This window comes from Hordeum vulgare, chromosome 5H (genome assembly GCF_904849725.1).
Source record: "Hordeum vulgare subsp. vulgare chromosome 5H, MorexV3_pseudomolecules_assembly, whole genome shotgun sequence".
Lineage (NCBI taxonomy): Eukaryota > Viridiplantae > Streptophyta > Magnoliopsida > Poales > Poaceae > Hordeum > Hordeum vulgare.
In genome coordinates this window covers 528,692,987-528,709,635 of record NC_058522.1, presented here as the reverse complement: position 1 = coordinate 528,709,635, position 16,649 = coordinate 528,692,987, and the positions used below count along the sequence as shown (strand labels likewise).

The 16,649-nt window shown below is 45.7% G+C and overlaps 2 protein-coding genes and 1 pseudogene across 2 annotated transcripts; 1 reads left to right on the top strand and 2 right to left on the bottom strand.

Annotated features, from left to right (window-relative positions):
- Positions 1–1,463: 1,463 nt before the first annotated feature.
- LOC123452281 lies at positions 1,464–9,103 on the bottom strand (annotated as a pseudogene).
- On the top strand, positions 3,653–7,154 carry LOC123452279 (COBRA-like protein 3). The gene is made up of 6 exons (XM_045128913.1): positions 3,653–4,026; positions 4,683–4,762; positions 5,037–5,493; positions 5,936–6,095; positions 6,184–6,464; positions 6,549–7,154. The coding sequence occupies exons 1-6, from the start codon at positions 3,927–3,929 to the stop codon at positions 6,842–6,844; spliced, it is 1,374 nt and encodes a 457-aa protein (XP_044984848.1). The 5' UTR covers positions 3,653–3,926; the 3' UTR covers positions 6,845–7,154.
- Positions 9,104–9,633: 530 nt separating the features above from the next.
- On the bottom strand, positions 9,634–10,979 carry LOC123452280 (cytochrome b5). The gene is made up of 3 exons (XM_045128914.1): positions 10,723–10,979; positions 10,191–10,257; positions 9,634–10,098 (listed from the first exon to the last, which is right to left on the bottom strand). Exons 1-3 carry the CDS (start codon positions 10,807–10,809, stop codon positions 9,845–9,847), a joined length of 408 nt encoding a protein of 135 aa, XP_044984849.1. The 5' UTR covers positions 10,810–10,979; the 3' UTR covers positions 9,634–9,844.
- Between the last annotated feature and the right edge of the window lie 5,670 nt (positions 10,980–16,649).

The window sequence follows — 16,649 nt, the reverse complement described above, 5'->3', positions numbered from 1 at the left end:
AGAACATGTCCATGAGGGTCGTTAGAGCCGGACACTAACACAGACAGCTGGGGATGGATCCCGATGCTGGCCAGAAACCAATTAACAACAAAAACAGGAACTTTAAATACGTACGTAAACTTTAGAAAAAACGATTCTTGAATCGTTAACCGCATCGGTCGCACGCGATGGGGGTTGGTGGTACGTCCAGATACCGGCGGCACCAACCAGTGACGACGGCGACGGGGGTCCGTCCGTCCGTCCACGGCGTTAGTTGGTGGACCGGGCTCACGCGCGCGCGCGCGCGCCCATGCCGCCCAAGCTGCAATTCGCGTCGTGCACCGCTGTTGATGAGTGGCCTCCGAATGTTTTTTTTTTCCTTTCCCTCCCCTTTTCGTCCCACCGACAGAAAGAAGGGAGAGACGCTGTGTCACGGCGCGTTGCCTTTCTTTATTCCCCGAGGTGTCGGTCCGCATGTGTGGTTTGGCTAGACCCACATGACAGTCACCACCACCCCATGCCATTAGTTTAATGAACTCCCCACAAGATTGGTGGTGATCGAGTACGGCGCCTCCCGGTTCTGCCCCTCGCGGCTCTGGACTTAGGGAGAGCACGGTTTTTTCGTTCCGTATGATGCCCGCCCGACTGTTCAGTTGGTTGCAAAAATCGACGGCAACGCAGAAGGGCCAGCAAGCAAACAGCGGGCAAGTGGAATGGCACATCGAGGCTTTGCTGTCCGTGTATTGCATCACTTTCGCTGATATTTAGAGCGACGGAGAGATGATTAATTGCGTGCATGGATCTTCTTTGCATGCCGTGTTTTCTGTCTGCACATGATGAATTGCTATGATTCAAAACAGGGCAACGGTGTGATCAGCTTGGGAGTTATTTTCACTTAGCACAAATGGCAACTCTCTTCGTCCATGTGGGGTTTGTAAGATTTTTCTTTAATTAATCAGACAACTCTCTTTTTCTTCATTAATAAAAATGGTAAATCTTTTGACTCGTTTCAGAAAAATAAAAATACAACGCCGGTTGAAAGTGGAGGTCATCAAAGTCACATAACGCCTTTTTAGGTCTGTGACTAAATGTGGCATGCCAAACAAGCCCAAGATAATGTTTAGATGTTGTTGTTTGCAGTGCTTTTTCACTCTGACGGCAAACAATAAACTTCAATTCTGGTAAAACTAAACCCAAAAAAATCTTATTATCTATTTGGGGTTTATTTTCATGGTCCATCAACAATGAGCTTGTTCTTTTTACGAAATAACTACATCGAGCTATTTTATTGCCAGGAAATTATAGAGAAGGACACACTAAAAATAAAAATAAAACACTAGAGCTTGGGATATGGTCTTGACTAGACGAAACAAGAAAATTACAAAATGAAAGAACATTGTCCATGCTACTATGTGGCTAGCAGGGTCAACAACGAAACCATTATCTCACAAGGAAAAGGGGGGGGGGCATCGGAGTTTGATACATTGACTCACAAAAAGAAAACATCCAACCTTCATGCATCAACTAAACATTGCCACATAAAATAAACAGTGGCAGACCTAGAGAGAAAATGACCTGGTGTCCTAGCATATTATCACTCATGGAATGCGACACACTATACTTTGCATGAAACCTACAAAGAAAACATTTTGCACTCAGTGTCCTATACAACCGGGTAGTTCAATATGGGTACACCTTTGAGAATAGGAAAGGAACATCGTCCGAGCTTCATACATCAACTCAAACATTATGGCATAGAAAAAGGAACATTGTCTGAGCTTGGTACAAGGGTGTCCACGCCCAACAACACCAGGCATGTCTCATAATCCACAAATAGTGATTTGCATGAGCTCGCAAAACCCACGTTCGCCATATGTTCATCATTACCCCCCTTCCGAGACTGTTGAGTTGTCTTCGCCATATGAAAACAAGGTGCCATCCAAATTCCCTACAATTGCAGTCCATAGGAAAATACCAAATCAACATGTGAGGTACCAAACACGCTCCATCTACCTCCTCACCGAGTGTAGTTAGCTCAACAACATTGAACCCATGGCAATTCACCGAGGCTTGCCTCATGTGTCACCCATTAGCTTGTGATTTCACTGGAACCAATTCAAGTTGTGGATATTGTCCTCTGTGAAGCTTGTTTATACAAATTAAGCTAGATAGCCAAAGAAACATAACCTCCACACCATCTTGAAAACTCACATCACATTTGGTGAGAGTTAAAAATGATGGTAGTGTAGAATTTGGTTCTTTGGAATCAACATCCCGATATGCTCCTTTATCAAAGATGGTAGAGTGTAGTCTCTACCCCAAGGAAAAACAATCTCATAAGACCACATCTCTTCCTTAATCAAATTAGAACCTCTTGAGCAAATGGCACGCGTCCTTCCATATCCCAAAAACACTATTTCTTCGCCAACACGGTAGTTACATGTGGCATGGAACCTATCAACCGTCTCTTGACGTGGTTGCAACAAGATTCGTCTCTAAAGGAAATGCCATCTTTAATGGTGGTGTGGCGGTTGAAGTTAGACAACAACCAAAGGAGCTGTTTGTTATAGGTATATTTGCTCTTTGATGGATTGGAAGATGCACATGTTGGATATAGCCAGATCTAGCCTTACATAGTCAACGGCGAAGCGTGGACCAAATTGAAGAAGGGGTCTCAAAGGTTAGGGAGATTGAGAAGCCGGAAGATCAGCAGGGTTTAACACTAATGCAAGCTTATCCTTGCAATCTTCATCATGCAAGGGGAGGCCAGGACCCTCCTTTGTCCTGCAAATGATCTGCCTATGTATGTAGTGTCCTCCAACCATTATGAAAACTAGGCTGGAGAGAGGTGACACAAGCCATGCCTATAGGTGGAGGCGAGAATGATGAGAGCAACATCCTGAATGGCAAGACAACAATATGGTAGCAGAGCATTGGCTGAGGCGTGTGTTGCCCAGTGCGACGATGATGTCTTCAGCACCAATGTTTTTTTTATGTTTTATGTGGATATAACAATTATACCGTTATTCTCACCTATAGGGCGACCTAGTTGAACACTACTTTACCAAGTTGGTTCCTTTGAGAAGCTTCTTGTACGACACATTGTACGATAGGACTTAGACCAATTTATAGGTCATTCAAATCAAATTATAGTCACATCATCACAATCTTAATAGAAAGATCGGTATAGGCATAGTCTCACACAGCAGGGAGGGGCACGCCGGGGAGGGGGTCTCTCTCGTGTGTGTGTGCGCGCGCGCGCGCTCATGGGCGGTGCCATGCTATTTGGACACCAAAATTTATCAGATTTGGCAAGGTTTGTTGAAGCAGAATTGAGCAAGGCCAGTACTTTTGCTTGAAACATGTGCTACATTTTGGCATCGGACTTTGTCACATTTAGGCAAAGTTTGCTCACGCAGAATGATCTCCGAGACCGACACCCAAACACCCGCTCCACGAGCGCCATAGGCGGGGGGTGGCAGCCCCTGCCCCTGTCCCAGCTCCCGATGAGTGACATGACATCCATCGCCCAATAGGGAACAGCTGTACGAGCAGAGGGCATTTCAGTCCAAACCACCTCGGAGGTTGGGCCGTCACATCTGCTCTTTCCTCGCGGGGGAGAGGAAGGGGAAAAAAAAAAGGCGCCCCCTCCCCTCCCCGCGATATAATTCCCACCGAGGCGCGGAAGGAAGCGTCCGTGAGGGAGCACACTCGCAGACGGAGCGCGTCTCGTCGCAGTAAAAACTGGGGAGACGGCCGCGGCCGCACATGCTTTAAGTCCCACTCCCACCACCACCACCACCACCTGCTCAGTCGCCGCAGATCTCCAGCTCCCCCCATCATCGGCGGGCGCGGCCGCATTCCTCGCCGTACGGAGCGAAGCGGGGATCGGTGGGTGGGTAGGTGCGGCTGCTGGGGAGTGTCGGTGGGGTAGCGCGGGAGGAAAAATGGCGCCGGTTGGTGGCGTCGCCGGGGGCTCCAGATCCGCGGCCTGCTGCGCCGTGCTGCTCGCGGCGGTGCTCTTCTTCTCCGCGCCGGCCACCACAGGTTCGGTTCCTCCCCTTCCCGCCCAACCCCGGCCCTTCTCCCCCTCTCTCGTGCCTCGTCGTCGTGCCTGGAGCCGGCGAATCTGTAGTTCTGTTCACGGATCCCGATCGCCGCGGAGCATCGCTGAGACGAGGCGGTCGCACGCTTCTGCCATGCGCGCTGGTCAATGCCCGCTCCCGTTTAGTTAGTGCTGTCGGTGTCGGTGGCTTCTAATTTTGATCCCACTGGGTTACTTCCGTCCGTTCATTTCGAGCTTGTCCGAGTTCTGAAGCTAAATTAGGAAGCTATCCATAACTGTGAGACGGGCGATCTGTCGAGCTTCCCCGCTGCCACTCTGCTGATTCTTCTTCACACTTGCTCGTGTCGAGCTCTGTGGCGGTAGATCTGTCCAGGAGGGAAGGGGATCAGTAGAAACATGTCGATCAATTGTTTTGCTGCTAGAAAATATCCGGCGGGCAACTTAAGCGGATAGATCCTGCAAATTGGAATTATGATGTAACCCTCTTTATTTAGTGCGTCTCACCTCTTTGTTACTCTTTATTTACTATACTATCCTGCTGAAAACATAGTATCTAGTGTGTATCACCTTCTTTATTTAGTTTGTTTCCATATATATGTATCTAATATATGCACCCTTTGTTTGTTTGTTCACGCAGAGGCTTATGATTCGCTGGATCCAAATGGCAACATCACGATAAAATGGGATATTATTTCGTGGACTCCGGATGGTTATGTTGTAAGTAGCACCTCTTCACATCAATAGCTTGCTAATGATGTGTTACAAAATTTGCAGTAGCCACTCTTCACATCAACAGCTTGCTAATGATTGATTACAAATTTTGCCACAAACAATATAGTAGACACTCTTCACATCAACAGCTTCCTAATGATTGATTGCAAACTTTGCCGCAAACTACATAGTAGTACCAAGTACAATTATCAGCAGATTATGGATATCTTGTCACACTCTACCTGTATCATGATCTTTATTCCAAACTTGTCATGTGCAGGCAACGGTCACAATGTTCAACTACCAGCAGTTCCGACACATATCTGCGCCTGGGTGGCAGCTAGGGTGGTCGTGGGCAAAGAAAGAGGTCATCTGGTCGATGGTGGGGGCTCAGGCCACTGAGCAGGGTGATTGCTCAAAATTCAAGAGCGCCCCTCCCCATTGCTGCAAGAGAGATCCGACGATCGTCGATCTTCTTCCAGGCACCCCATTCAACCAGCAAATTGCCAACTGTTGCAAGGCAGGAGTTATAAAGACATTTAACCAGGACCCAGGAAATGCTGCTTCCTCCTTCCAGATTAGTGTTGGTCTTGCTGGGACTACCAATAAGACGGTTAAGATGCCAAAGAACTTCACCCTTAAGGCCCCAGGTCCAGGGTACACATGTGGGCGTGCTCTTGTTGGCAGGCCTACCAAGTATTACTCGTCAGACGGGCGCAGGGTAACCCAAGCTCTCAGTAAGTTGCCCACTATTGCTCTTCAGTGCTTGCTCTATATTGCTTGAATACTTTGCGCAAATGCATTAGCAAGCTAAACCAATTGAGCTAAACAAATCCTACTATCACTTCTGCATTCTTCTGCTCCTTAATCGTGAATGAATGTTATGTTATAATATGTGTAGGATTAGTGAAAGACTGGAAAGGGTAAATCCATGTAAACAAGAAGTGATTCATTTTCGGAAGGGGGATGAGTTCATCACCTGGGATCGTTGTTAGCTGATATTTATTTGAAAACAGGCCACCGCTAAGCCTGACAATATCTTAACGAGTTTTGTTCACTTGCAAATAATGCATGTCAAATGCAGGAAACATCAGATTGGTTCCATATATGTTTTATGCTTTATTGCTGATAGTGTTCTTTATTTAGCGGGTATTAACAAAAGAAATTCTCTATTGACAGTGTCGTGGAATGTAACCTGCACATACTCCCAATTTCTTGCTCAGAAGACTCCGACCTGCTGTGTATCTCTCTCATCGTTTTATAATGACACTATTGTGAACTGCCCAACGTGCTCTTGCGGTTGCCAAAACAATATTACTCGTCCAGGAAGCTGTGTAAAGTGAGTTAATAATTATTACTCTTTACTATGCTTCATATTAAGGTTTTAACTCGCTGCAGATTCCTAATGAACCCTATCCATTTTACAGTGACAATTCACCTTATTTACAATCTGCCATCAATGGCCCTGGCAAACTAACCGGGCAGCCTCTTGTCCAATGTACGTCCCACATGTGCCCGATAAGAATCCATTGGCATGTGAAGCTCAACTACAAGGACTACTGGAGAGTGAAAGTCACCATCACAAACTTCAACTACCGCATGAATTATACAGACTGGAACTTGGTTGCCCAGCATCCTAACTTCGATAATATCACAAAGCTGTTCAGCTTCAATTATAAGCCACTTACACCATATGGAGGCCGCATAAGTAAGTCACGGTGTGAACTGTTTTAATTAGTTTCTGACTTGAGATGTCCCTCCTATCTAATGTGCTTATTCCTCTCATTTTCAGATGATACCGCAATGTTCTGGGGAATGAAGTTCTACAATGATTTGCTCAATCAAGCTGGTCCGCTTGGAAACGCGCAGTCAGAACTACTCATGCGGAAGGACTCAGAGACTTTCACCTTCCAGAAAGGATGGGCGTTTCCGCGGCGTGTGTACTTCAATGGTGATAACTGTGTCATGCCGTCTCCTGATGACTATCCATGGTTGCCTAGTGCAAGCCCTCTAACAAAACAACCATGGACACTCCCACTCTTGGTGTTCTGGACTGCGTTGGCTACTTTGCTGGCTTACTATGTATGATGAATGAGACCCAAGAGATTCAGCGAGCTTCAAGTCGCTGTCAGGTTCCATGATGTGCGCGGCAACAGGTCATTTGTTCATTCAATTCCACGGTTGCATAGAAGAGACGGGTGTCGCGCTGAGGAAAGCTGATATGTTTGTGTTTTGTAAGTTAAAAGGGGCTGGAAATGTTTTTCTTGTTTGGTATATACTGGCCATGGAAACTTTGGTGAACTTAGTTACTGCAATTTAGGTAATTACGGTTGCACCTTCTGTATTTTATAGCAGACGCAGACATTTAATTTGAATCATATGACTGCCTTTCTTTGTAGTGATTGTATGGGTTACATAATAATGTTTTTGTATAATTTGTGAAACTGAGAGGATGCTGTTGGTTGAGATAATCTAGCATTGTTTTTACCGATCCCTCTGGTTTTAGAAGCAAGTGTTAGAGATAACAAGAATCAAAAGAAGCACCGGACAACACTCATGCTAGGCTTCAAGATCACAAAACTATAATGTACATCAAAAGAGGCATGAAATGTTTCTCTATCTGCACACTATGAATTTAGAAAATTGCAATCGTGCAGCAGTGAACGATCATGCTTTGCCACGTACCAGGCTGTCTTCCTGGTTGTTAGGTTTAACGAGTTACTTCTTCATCAAACATTTGTTGTTTGAATTTTGAATGTAATGTTATTCTGTGTGCTTTTGACCTCGTGAGACGCCCTGATGATGTTCATGATCTTACGATCTTACTTCTGGCTGGCTGGAGCAGTTCCCTCCCAGCCAAAAAAAAAGGCTATGATGGGAAGGACTGCTCTCTGCTGGACAATATGGAAAACCAGAAATGCAACATGTTTTGATGATCCTGCACGAGTTATCTTCCATCTTTCAGTCGTCTCGCCAACTGGAAAATCTTGGTAGACAAACCTAAAAGCAGGAAGCATTGGGCTCGCCGTGTAGGAGATCAAGCAGGTGGTGCAGGAGATCTACAACAGAAGCCATGGATGGGGCCAGGAGGTCAAGCAGATGGTGCAGGAGATCTACAACAGAAGCCATGGATGGGGCCCTATGGTTCCCAGAATCACGGGTGGATAATTTCTACTACTACACTGCCTTCTGTTTTTCTTTCTTCCTTGAGTTATATAAGCTCTTTAGTTTGCTTTACCAAGACTGGTTCCAGTTTGTGTGGGAGTGCCAAAACGCTCTGTTTAAAAGTTCTGAAGAAACTGCTGTGTGTGAGCTGGCTTTCAGGACCTGTGCAGTTACCTGAAAGCTACCACTCCCTTCGTCCCGTAAAGTAAGATGTTTTTTGACATTAGTGTATAGTTAAAAAACGTATTACATTATGGAACAGAGGGAGTAGATGTTAGTTTGCTTGACTGATGATGCCCAAACTGCCCTGGGTATATCGCTCCAGGTTTTTTTATGCTGTCTCTCTTTTGAATGTTGTAAGACTGTCGGTTTCTTTAAGGGAAACCGACGAGGGGAGGCTCGTTGTTTCAAAAAATAGAAAATAAAATAAATAACAGGTTGCTTCTGAATTTAAAAGGGGTAAGCTGCTCGTATGCTGCGCCGTTTTGCCCCGAAATAGCACCATTTTGACAGGTACAAGATGTGCCCTTCTACCTTTCATTCTTCTGAAAGAAAATGGTGTGCTCATCTGCAGTTAGTTTGGCAAACAGACTGACGGCCCTAAATAATTTTTGTGTTTTGAGATGAGGCCGTACAAAACTGACTGCGGTTACCCAATTTTCATTCTAGTAATGGAACCAGGGAGCAAACCTCCCCAATGATCTAAAAATATCTTCGATCAATAATCATCAGGCAACGTTACTAATCAAAAAACAGGAACTTGTATCATTCAGAGCAAAGAAACCGAAACATAACAGCGTTACTACAAATTACATTACATGTCATGATATATGGCAGCACAAGAAATCCCGGAAACAATTTACCTTTGAAAGGCGCTGTTTCCATGCCCTCCAAAACATCCTCGTCTGCAACGAAGAATAATTGGACATTGTTGAAGGGAGCCATGCTTTGGCTCAGAAGCTTCATGGTGTTGTCTCTGCTGAGTCTCGGAGATCACAGGACATATGCTGCCTATGGCCTGACATATATACCCATGAGGAGTCAAAGATGCAGTGCAGTGGAAGGATCAGGGATATGGTTCACCCGTAGCTATTGGTTTGTTGGCTGGCTGCAGTTGCAAGCAAGCCCCGAGTTCAGAAGCTCAGCAGTCAGCACCACCTTCCACATGTTGGTTTTTGCTCTGCCTTCAAGCAACACCATCCATTCCAAGTGAGAGTTCTGCACAATACAATCAGGTAAGGAGTACATTTCCAGGTTACTAGCACATGAGAAATTTCTCCAACTATTACCTAGTGATGGTGAAACATCCCCAGTAGAGAAGTGTCGAGGGTCCGGCAAAAATTACCTGCTATCTTTCTGAAGTCTACTGCCCAACTATCTACACCTTGTGAGGTGACACAAGGGGAAGAAAAACGAATAGGAAAATATGTGGAAGAAATGCTTGCACAGGAAGCTTTCAACAAATGTCGACTCAAATGGAGGGGCCACCAAATCCCATTTTACATCTTGAATGTTACGAAAGAACAAGTTACACAAAAGTCTTCAGGGTTATTTCGGAGGAAGTGAGAGAGATTGAAAAACTACAATATTCAGAAATAGCAGTACTCTGGCGTATCCCCGGAAAATAACAAAAATAGAAGCAGTAATGGCATGGAAGAAATTTGTGCCAGCAGCTGCCTCGAGGCGTAAGAGGGTTTACATCACACACATGGTTCAGGTTTTGTAATGAATCCATCCATTGAATGGCAATGATAAAATAGTAGCGCAAATTTTGTTGACAAATATTTGACTCAAGTACCTAATGGCTCAATACAGCAATGTGTCTTTGCCTTTGGACAGAAGTACATAATCTCTCCATCCATAATCAGCTATAAATGGGTTGGTTACCCCAAAATGGTCATTCAATCAACCTATAACCGATCATCACTTCTTTCGTGCATACAATATGGCAACAACGGCTGATATCCCGACTGCTGCTACGGGAACGGCCCAGTACTGCGCCGCATAGGCTACCAGCTTGCTGGCAAAGTCCATGTCCTGCTCTTTCCTGAAAACCTCCATCTCAGGCATGTCAGGTGTTTCGTCCAAGTCCAACTCCCCAATGAAGTAATCCTTCATCAGCTCCTTGGCATCCTTGCTGTGGCCTGCATCTTCAAATTCCTCGGTGCCATCCATACCTTCAGACAGATTATCATATATGAACAGATGGCCTAGGAGAGAATAAAATGTGCTGAACAAGAACATGAAAACAGGAGGAGAGAAGCGTTACCAGTCACGGCAAGCAGAACATCAGCACCCCCAGGATGGTCATCCAAATATGCGGTCACATCATAAATCTGCAATGTATTCATCAACGCCGCATGAGGTCTCCACACAATCAGAATAGTGGAGCATATTGCCAAGTACTGCAATGCGTATCTACTCTCTGCTGACACAAATTCTATTCCGTTCAAAGCCCTCAACATGGGCATCTGCTGCGGTTGCTTTCAACAGAGGGACACAGCCTCCACAAATAAGATACCACGGCACAACCGTCCCACGAGGACTAAACCTTGCATCGCCACTGCACAGGATTGGTCACTCGCAGAGACGTTCGGTTTCGATTTCTGCAGCCTTCTCACTGACAAAGCGAGCGCAGGACCTCCTAGGCATTCGGTCGAACAGGCTACGGGCGGGGGCCGAAGCCCAACTAGCAACGACCAAGCGCGTCCACACACCCCTACCTACCGATCTTAGGGGCACTATAGCTGAAGCCAGATCGGCAGCGGGAAGTACGAGGGAGGGGCTAGCGGCGGCGCTACCTTGCCGTCGACGACGATCCAGCAGTCGTCCGGGGTGTTGTGGAGGGCGGCCTCCTTCATGCTGTACAGCTTCGTCAGCGTCGGCATCTCGCTCTCGCTCTCGCTCTCGCTGTCCGATCGGCGGTGGGCGAGGGAATACTGCTGTACGGAGTGGGTGGAATCTGCCCCGGCTTGCAGAGGAAGGAGGAGGGTGGGTATCTGGATTCTGGACCAGGTATCTGTTCTTCAATCTGCCGCCGGTTGCCTTGCAGAGAAAGAAGAACTGCTTTGGGGGATTTCGGGGAGTTTGGGGGTTGGGTTTAGGCCTCGTGGGCCTAGAATAATGGACGGTCGCAGTCCGCTAACGCAAGGCAGCAGCCCCGCCAAATTGATGGCCCATAGCCCCCAGAGGTTGTTTCTCTTTTGTGTGATGGGCGGGAGCAATTAGTTAACGAGCTCTTCCTCGGAAACCTTCTGCGTGCCGTCACTTGATGCGTTCCGAGCTGCTGCCACGTATTGTGTTCTAAGCGTTTTTTTTATTTTTTTTCTATTATTTTTTCACACGCGTTTTTGTCTTTTTGAGTGGTTTTTTTCAGATTTTTTTGGTATTTTGGTTTTTCATCAGTCTTTCGTAACTTTTGGATGAAATTTTTTTAAAATCTTTTTGCAAAAAAACATGTTTTTTGTTATTTTACGTGAAAAACACGTTTTTTGTTTTTTTTGAGAAGCACGGTTCTCCTTCGGCGAGAGGCACGGTTTTGCCTTCGCGAGAGACACGGTCATGCCTCTCGAAAAAGGAAAATCGCGTTTTTTTGCGAGAAGCATGGTTTTGTTTTCGCGAAAGGCACGATTTTACCTTCACGAGAGGCACGCCCATGCCTTTCGGGAAGGAAAAAAAACGAGTTTTTTTTTGCGAGAGACACGGTTTTGCTTTCGCGAAAGGCATGGTTTTGCCTTCGCGAGAAGCACGTCTGTGCCTTTCGAAAAGGAAAAAACGCGTTTTTTTTTACGAGAGGCACGATTTTGCCTTCGCGGGAGGCATGCCCGTGCCTTTCCGAAAGAAAAAAACACGTTTTCTGTTTTTTTCACGAGAGGCACGGTTTTTCTTCCACGAAAGGCACGGTTTTGCCTTCACGAGAGACACGCTCCGAATGAAAAAAAACACGTTTTCTGCTCTCTTTTTTTTTCCGCAAGAGGCGCGGTTTTTCCGTCCGTTTTTTTCTTCCGGTTTTTTCATGAAAAAAATAGTTCGTAAAAACCTATCAACACGAGATCTAGTTTTGAAGATCTCGACGCGAGAAAGCCAACGGTGAATACTGTTCGAGATTTAGACGCACGGTTTAGGAAATAAAACGTTTTAAAAATACGGATCTACGAAAAAGGGAAAACGCATAGGTTGCGACAAGTGACACGCATGCAGTGTGCCACTTGTCGCGACGTGTGGAGGTGAGAGTAATTGTTGGAAGATGTATTCGCTAATTAGTGATTTCGCTGATGGGGAGGAACAAAGGGATGTTAGCTCAAAAGAAAAAAAGGAACACATGGATGTTCAATCGTACATACAGAAAAAAAAACTTATAAATCTTTTTCTTTGTGGGGAAAAAACTTATAAATCTTGATTGATATATAGTTATCAAATGAGGTGATGACCACGGTATAAGGTGTTAGGTAACGTAGCATAAATTCAAAATTTTCCTACACATATTCAGATCTTCCTATGGAGAGACCAGCAACGAGAGAGGGGTAAGAGCATCTTCATACCTTTGAAGATCGCTAAGCGGAAGCGTTGCTAGAACGCGGTTGATGGAGTCGTACTCGCAGCGATTCCGATCTAGTGCCGAACTACGGCACCTCCGCGTTCAACACACGTGCAGCCCGGTGACGTCTCCCGCACCTTGATCCAGCAAGGAGGAGGGAGAGGTTGGGGAAGAACTCCAGCAGCACGACGGCGTGGTGTCGATGGAGAGACGAGGTCTCCCGGCAGGGCTTCGCCAAGCACCGGCAGAGAGGAGGAGGAAGAAGGGCAGGGCTGCGCCGAGGGAGAGGGAGAAGTCTGTCTCCCAAGGCCCAAAAACCCTCTCTATTTATAGGAGGAGGGGGAGGGGGTGCGCCACCCCTAGGGTTCCCCCCTAGGTGGTGCGGCAACCACCAGATGGGAAAAGGGGGCGGTGGCTAGGGTGTGAGGGGGTGGCGCACCACCTGGTGGACCTAAGCCCACCTGCGCCTAGGGTTGCCCCCTCTCCCCACCACTTGCGCATTGGGCTGGGTGTGGTAGGCGCACCAGCCCACCTAGGGGCTGGTTCCCTCCCGCACTTGGCCCATCTAGCCTCTTGGGGTCGTTGCCCCCCTTCGGTGGACCCCCGAGGCCACCTCCGGTGGTCCCGGTACGTTACCGGTGACGTCCGAAACACTTTCGGTGTCCAAAACCATCTGTCCTATATATCAATCTTTACCTCCGGACCATTCCGGAGCTCCTCGTGACGTCCGGGATCTCATCTGGGACTCCGAACAACTTTCGGTAACCTCGTATAACAATTCCCTATAACCCTAGCGTCATCGAACCTTAAGTGTGTAGACCCTACGGGTTCGGGAGACAGGCAGACATGACCGAGACACCTCTCTGGCCAATAACCATCAGCGGGGTCTGGATACCCATGGTGGCTCCCACTTGCTCCATGATGATCTCATCGGATGAACCACAATGTCAAGGATTCAATCAATCTCGTATACAATTCCCTTTGTCTGTCGGTATAGAACTTGCTCGAGATTCGATCGTCGGTATACCAACACCTTGTTCAATCTCGTTACCGGTAAGTCTCTTTACTCGTTCCGTAGCATGTCATCGTGTGACTAACTCCTTAGTCACATTGAGTTCATGATGATGTTCTACCGAGTGGGCCCAGAGATACCTCTCCGTCACACGGAGTGACAAATCCCGATCTCGATTCGTACCAATCCAACAGACACTTTCAGAGATACCCGTAGTGCACCTTTATAGTCATCCAGTTACGTTGTGACGTTTGATACACCCAAAGCACTCCTACGGTATCCGGGAGTTGCACAATCTCACGGTCGAAGGAAAAGACACTTGACATTAGAAAAGCTTTAGCATACGAACAACACAATCTAGTGCTATGCTTAGGATTGGGTCTTGTCCATCACATCATTCTCCCAATGATGTGATCTCGTTATCAATGACATCTAATGCCCATGATCAGGAAACCATGATCATCTATTGACTAACGAGCTAGCCAACTAGAGGCTTGCTAGGGACACATTGTGATCTATTTATTCACACATGTATTACTGTTTAGTGTTAATACAATTATAGCATGAACAATAGACGATTATCATGAACAAGGAAATATGATAATAACCATTTTATTATTGCCTCTAGGGCATATTTCCAACATAAGGTACTCCCTTCGTTCCTAAATATAAGTCTTTTTAGTGATTTCATTGTGATTACATACGGAGCAAAGAATAAATCTACACTGTAAAGTATGTTTATATACGTTCCTAAAATATGTAGTCTTCTAGTGAAATCTTTTAAAAGACTTATATTTAGGAACGGGGGAAGTACTTTCTGCCAAATCGTAAGCAACAATGCTTATTTAAATGGATGCGGCTAGATCTTAGTCGGCTGAGTCTAGATCTAGTCATGGAAAACCCGACACGGCCAGCCTGATCCGACCCGGCCCGAGCCTGAGAGTCAAGCCCGAAAGTTAGGCCGGGCTCAGGCCTCAGTAAACCAGTTTTTACGCCTATGTCAGGCCGGGCCTATCGGGTCAGTCTGGGCTTCGGCCTAGAAACTAGGCATGACGGTCGGGATGGGCCTGACCTAGGTTTGAGTTTTGTACCATGGGATCTTTTAGGCCCAGCCCGAAGCCTAGCCTGGTCTGAGTTTTGGCCACATATAACTGAGACCTAGTCCTAGCCAAGTGACATTACATGTAAAATGGAAAAAAATATATAAAAAAATAAGTTGCACGTATCTTAATGTAAAATCTCATAAATATGACACCGGCTGACACATAACCAATACTCAGTCGACTGAGATTTAGCAAGACTGTATTTTAATATAGATGGATAGCGAGAGGCTGTCTGCAACTGAATAGAAATAAACTACCACAACTACTTGTAGCTTTTTTTTCCCTTTCGTTCTCATAGAAGATTACTCGCTCCACAAATAGAAAAGGGAACGAGCAAAGACCAAACCATGCCTGCAAACGTTAATGTCAAAATGTTGTAATATATAGGGTTCGTTGCTTCCTACTCCCTTTGTATCTAAATATTTGTTGTTGAGGGAAACAAATACAAGTTCTCGAGTATTATGATACAGATGAAGTATTACATAAAACATGCTAATGTCCTAGTGGTTGTTTGCTTATACCTAAGGGCATGGATACCATGCAACCATTAGTTTTACAAAAAAATATTGCACCATTATCCTTATTGTGATGGTAAGTTTGCAAAAAAAAACACTATAAAAATTAACCAAAAGTGCAGGTGGTCTAAGCTATGCTGACGTGGCAGCCATGTAGCCGGTCTTTTCACTCTCAAATCAGTTTTGTCCTTAGTCGATCAAATAAATGAGTTTATGACCTAAATTGACCAGTTCATGAGTTCTTCGTCTAAAACATGCAATTAGTTTAAGTTAATAAACTAATGGCGAAATTCACTCCAAAATGCATGTGGAGGGGACACAAAACCTTGTAATTTGGGCTTTCGGCTTGGCTTTGGCGTCAAAGTCGATTCTGGTATACATGTCTCGTGCCCCTTCTCCCCTTTCCATAGCTATCCGGGCAATTAGGATTGCTCGCGCTCCTGCGAGCGATGCTGCAGGTCTGCCTAGCCTTCTATGACCTTAGGCCATGGAGACGCGATGGACCTCGTCCCTTGTCGGTGGAAGGGCTCTTGCTTCGTTTAGGTGTTTTTGTGTGTTTGTTTAGGGGTTGTGTCCTGCTCAGAAAGACGGGGCAACGGCGGCTCCCTGAAGCTGAAATAATGTTTTCTCCGTCTTTCTCATCTCGATAGAACGTCTAGCATCTCTGGAGAGCGTGTGGAGGCGTGTCTTCGGCGGATTCCGAAGGATACAGTCGTTGTTTGTCGTCGATGGATTTACTTGGATACATCTTCGTTCGTCTGCATTCGCTACAGGTGGGATACTTTCGAACTACGCTTCTCCTCATTGACAATGATTGTTGTTCTGATAAATTGGTCCTATGAGGTCTTAGTATGACGGCTTTCCGACTGTATGCTATAATAAGGTTTGTTCGACTTCGGTAAAGGAGGGGCAATGACGGTGACACATCTTCGGCTTCCTACAGTGCTTGTAGTGATCGCTGGCTGATCTATAATCTGAATGCATTTTTTGTTTAATTTTAATGTTCTTTGTACTGCCATGACTATTGATGAATAGATTAAAAGTTATTTCTCACAAAAAGGGTTATCGTGATATGTCCACTTGGTTAAGCTACTTCTATATGTTTTCATTTTGAGATTAATCGGAAGTAGAATGAAACTGATATGAACCTCATGCCAGCATCGTGTGCTTCTAGAAACAATGAAAGAAAAGAGTGCGTGCTTCGGGTGAAAAAGCGTGAACTAGGCTTATTGCAAATTTGACCATGTTATAGCATTTATAGCCGTACGTCTCAAAAGACCCTTTACACATTTGCGGACGCTCCCGGTTACTGCTTCGACAAAAGAAAAAAAGAAGAAAAAAAATCCAACCAAACCCATATATCATCCCCATATGATTGAGTTGTCCGTAAACCCTCATATCCATCTTAAATATAGTAAAGATATAAGGACTCGTGGACGCGTCCGGGCATGTCTGGTCAGTCCGTCACGTAAGACGCGACCCCATCTGGACCATCTTTTTCTTTTTTTATTCATTCTTTTTTTTCTCTTTCTTCCTCTCCTCCAATCACGTGCAAGTGGCC

Excerpts from the sequence above, each read along its gene's own strand:
- LOC123452279 (XM_045128913.1), top strand. The coding sequence starts at position 3,927 with ATGGCGCCGGTTGGTGGCGTCGCCGGGGGCTCCAGATCCGCGGCCTGC. Across the intron at positions 4,763-5,036 it reads GGACTCCGGATGGTTATGTT|GCAACGGTCACAATGTTCAA; the intron begins GTAAGTAGCACC and ends TGTCATGTGCAG. Across the intron at positions 6,465-6,548 it reads ACCATATGGAGGCCGCATAA|ATGATACCGCAATGTTCTGG; the intron begins GTAAGTCACGGT and ends TCTCATTTTCAG.
- LOC123452280 (XM_045128914.1), bottom strand. The coding sequence starts at position 10,809 with ATGCCGACGCTGACGAAGCTGTACAGCATGAAGGAGGCCGCCCTCCAC. Across the intron at positions 10,258-10,722 it reads GGATCGTCGTCGACGGCAAG|ATTTATGATGTGACCGCATA; the intron begins GTAGCGCCGCCG and ends AATACATTGCAG. Across the intron at positions 10,099-10,190 it reads TGTTCTGCTTGCCGTGACTG|GTATGGATGGCACCGAGGAA; the intron begins GTAACGCTTCTC and ends ATCTGTCTGAAG.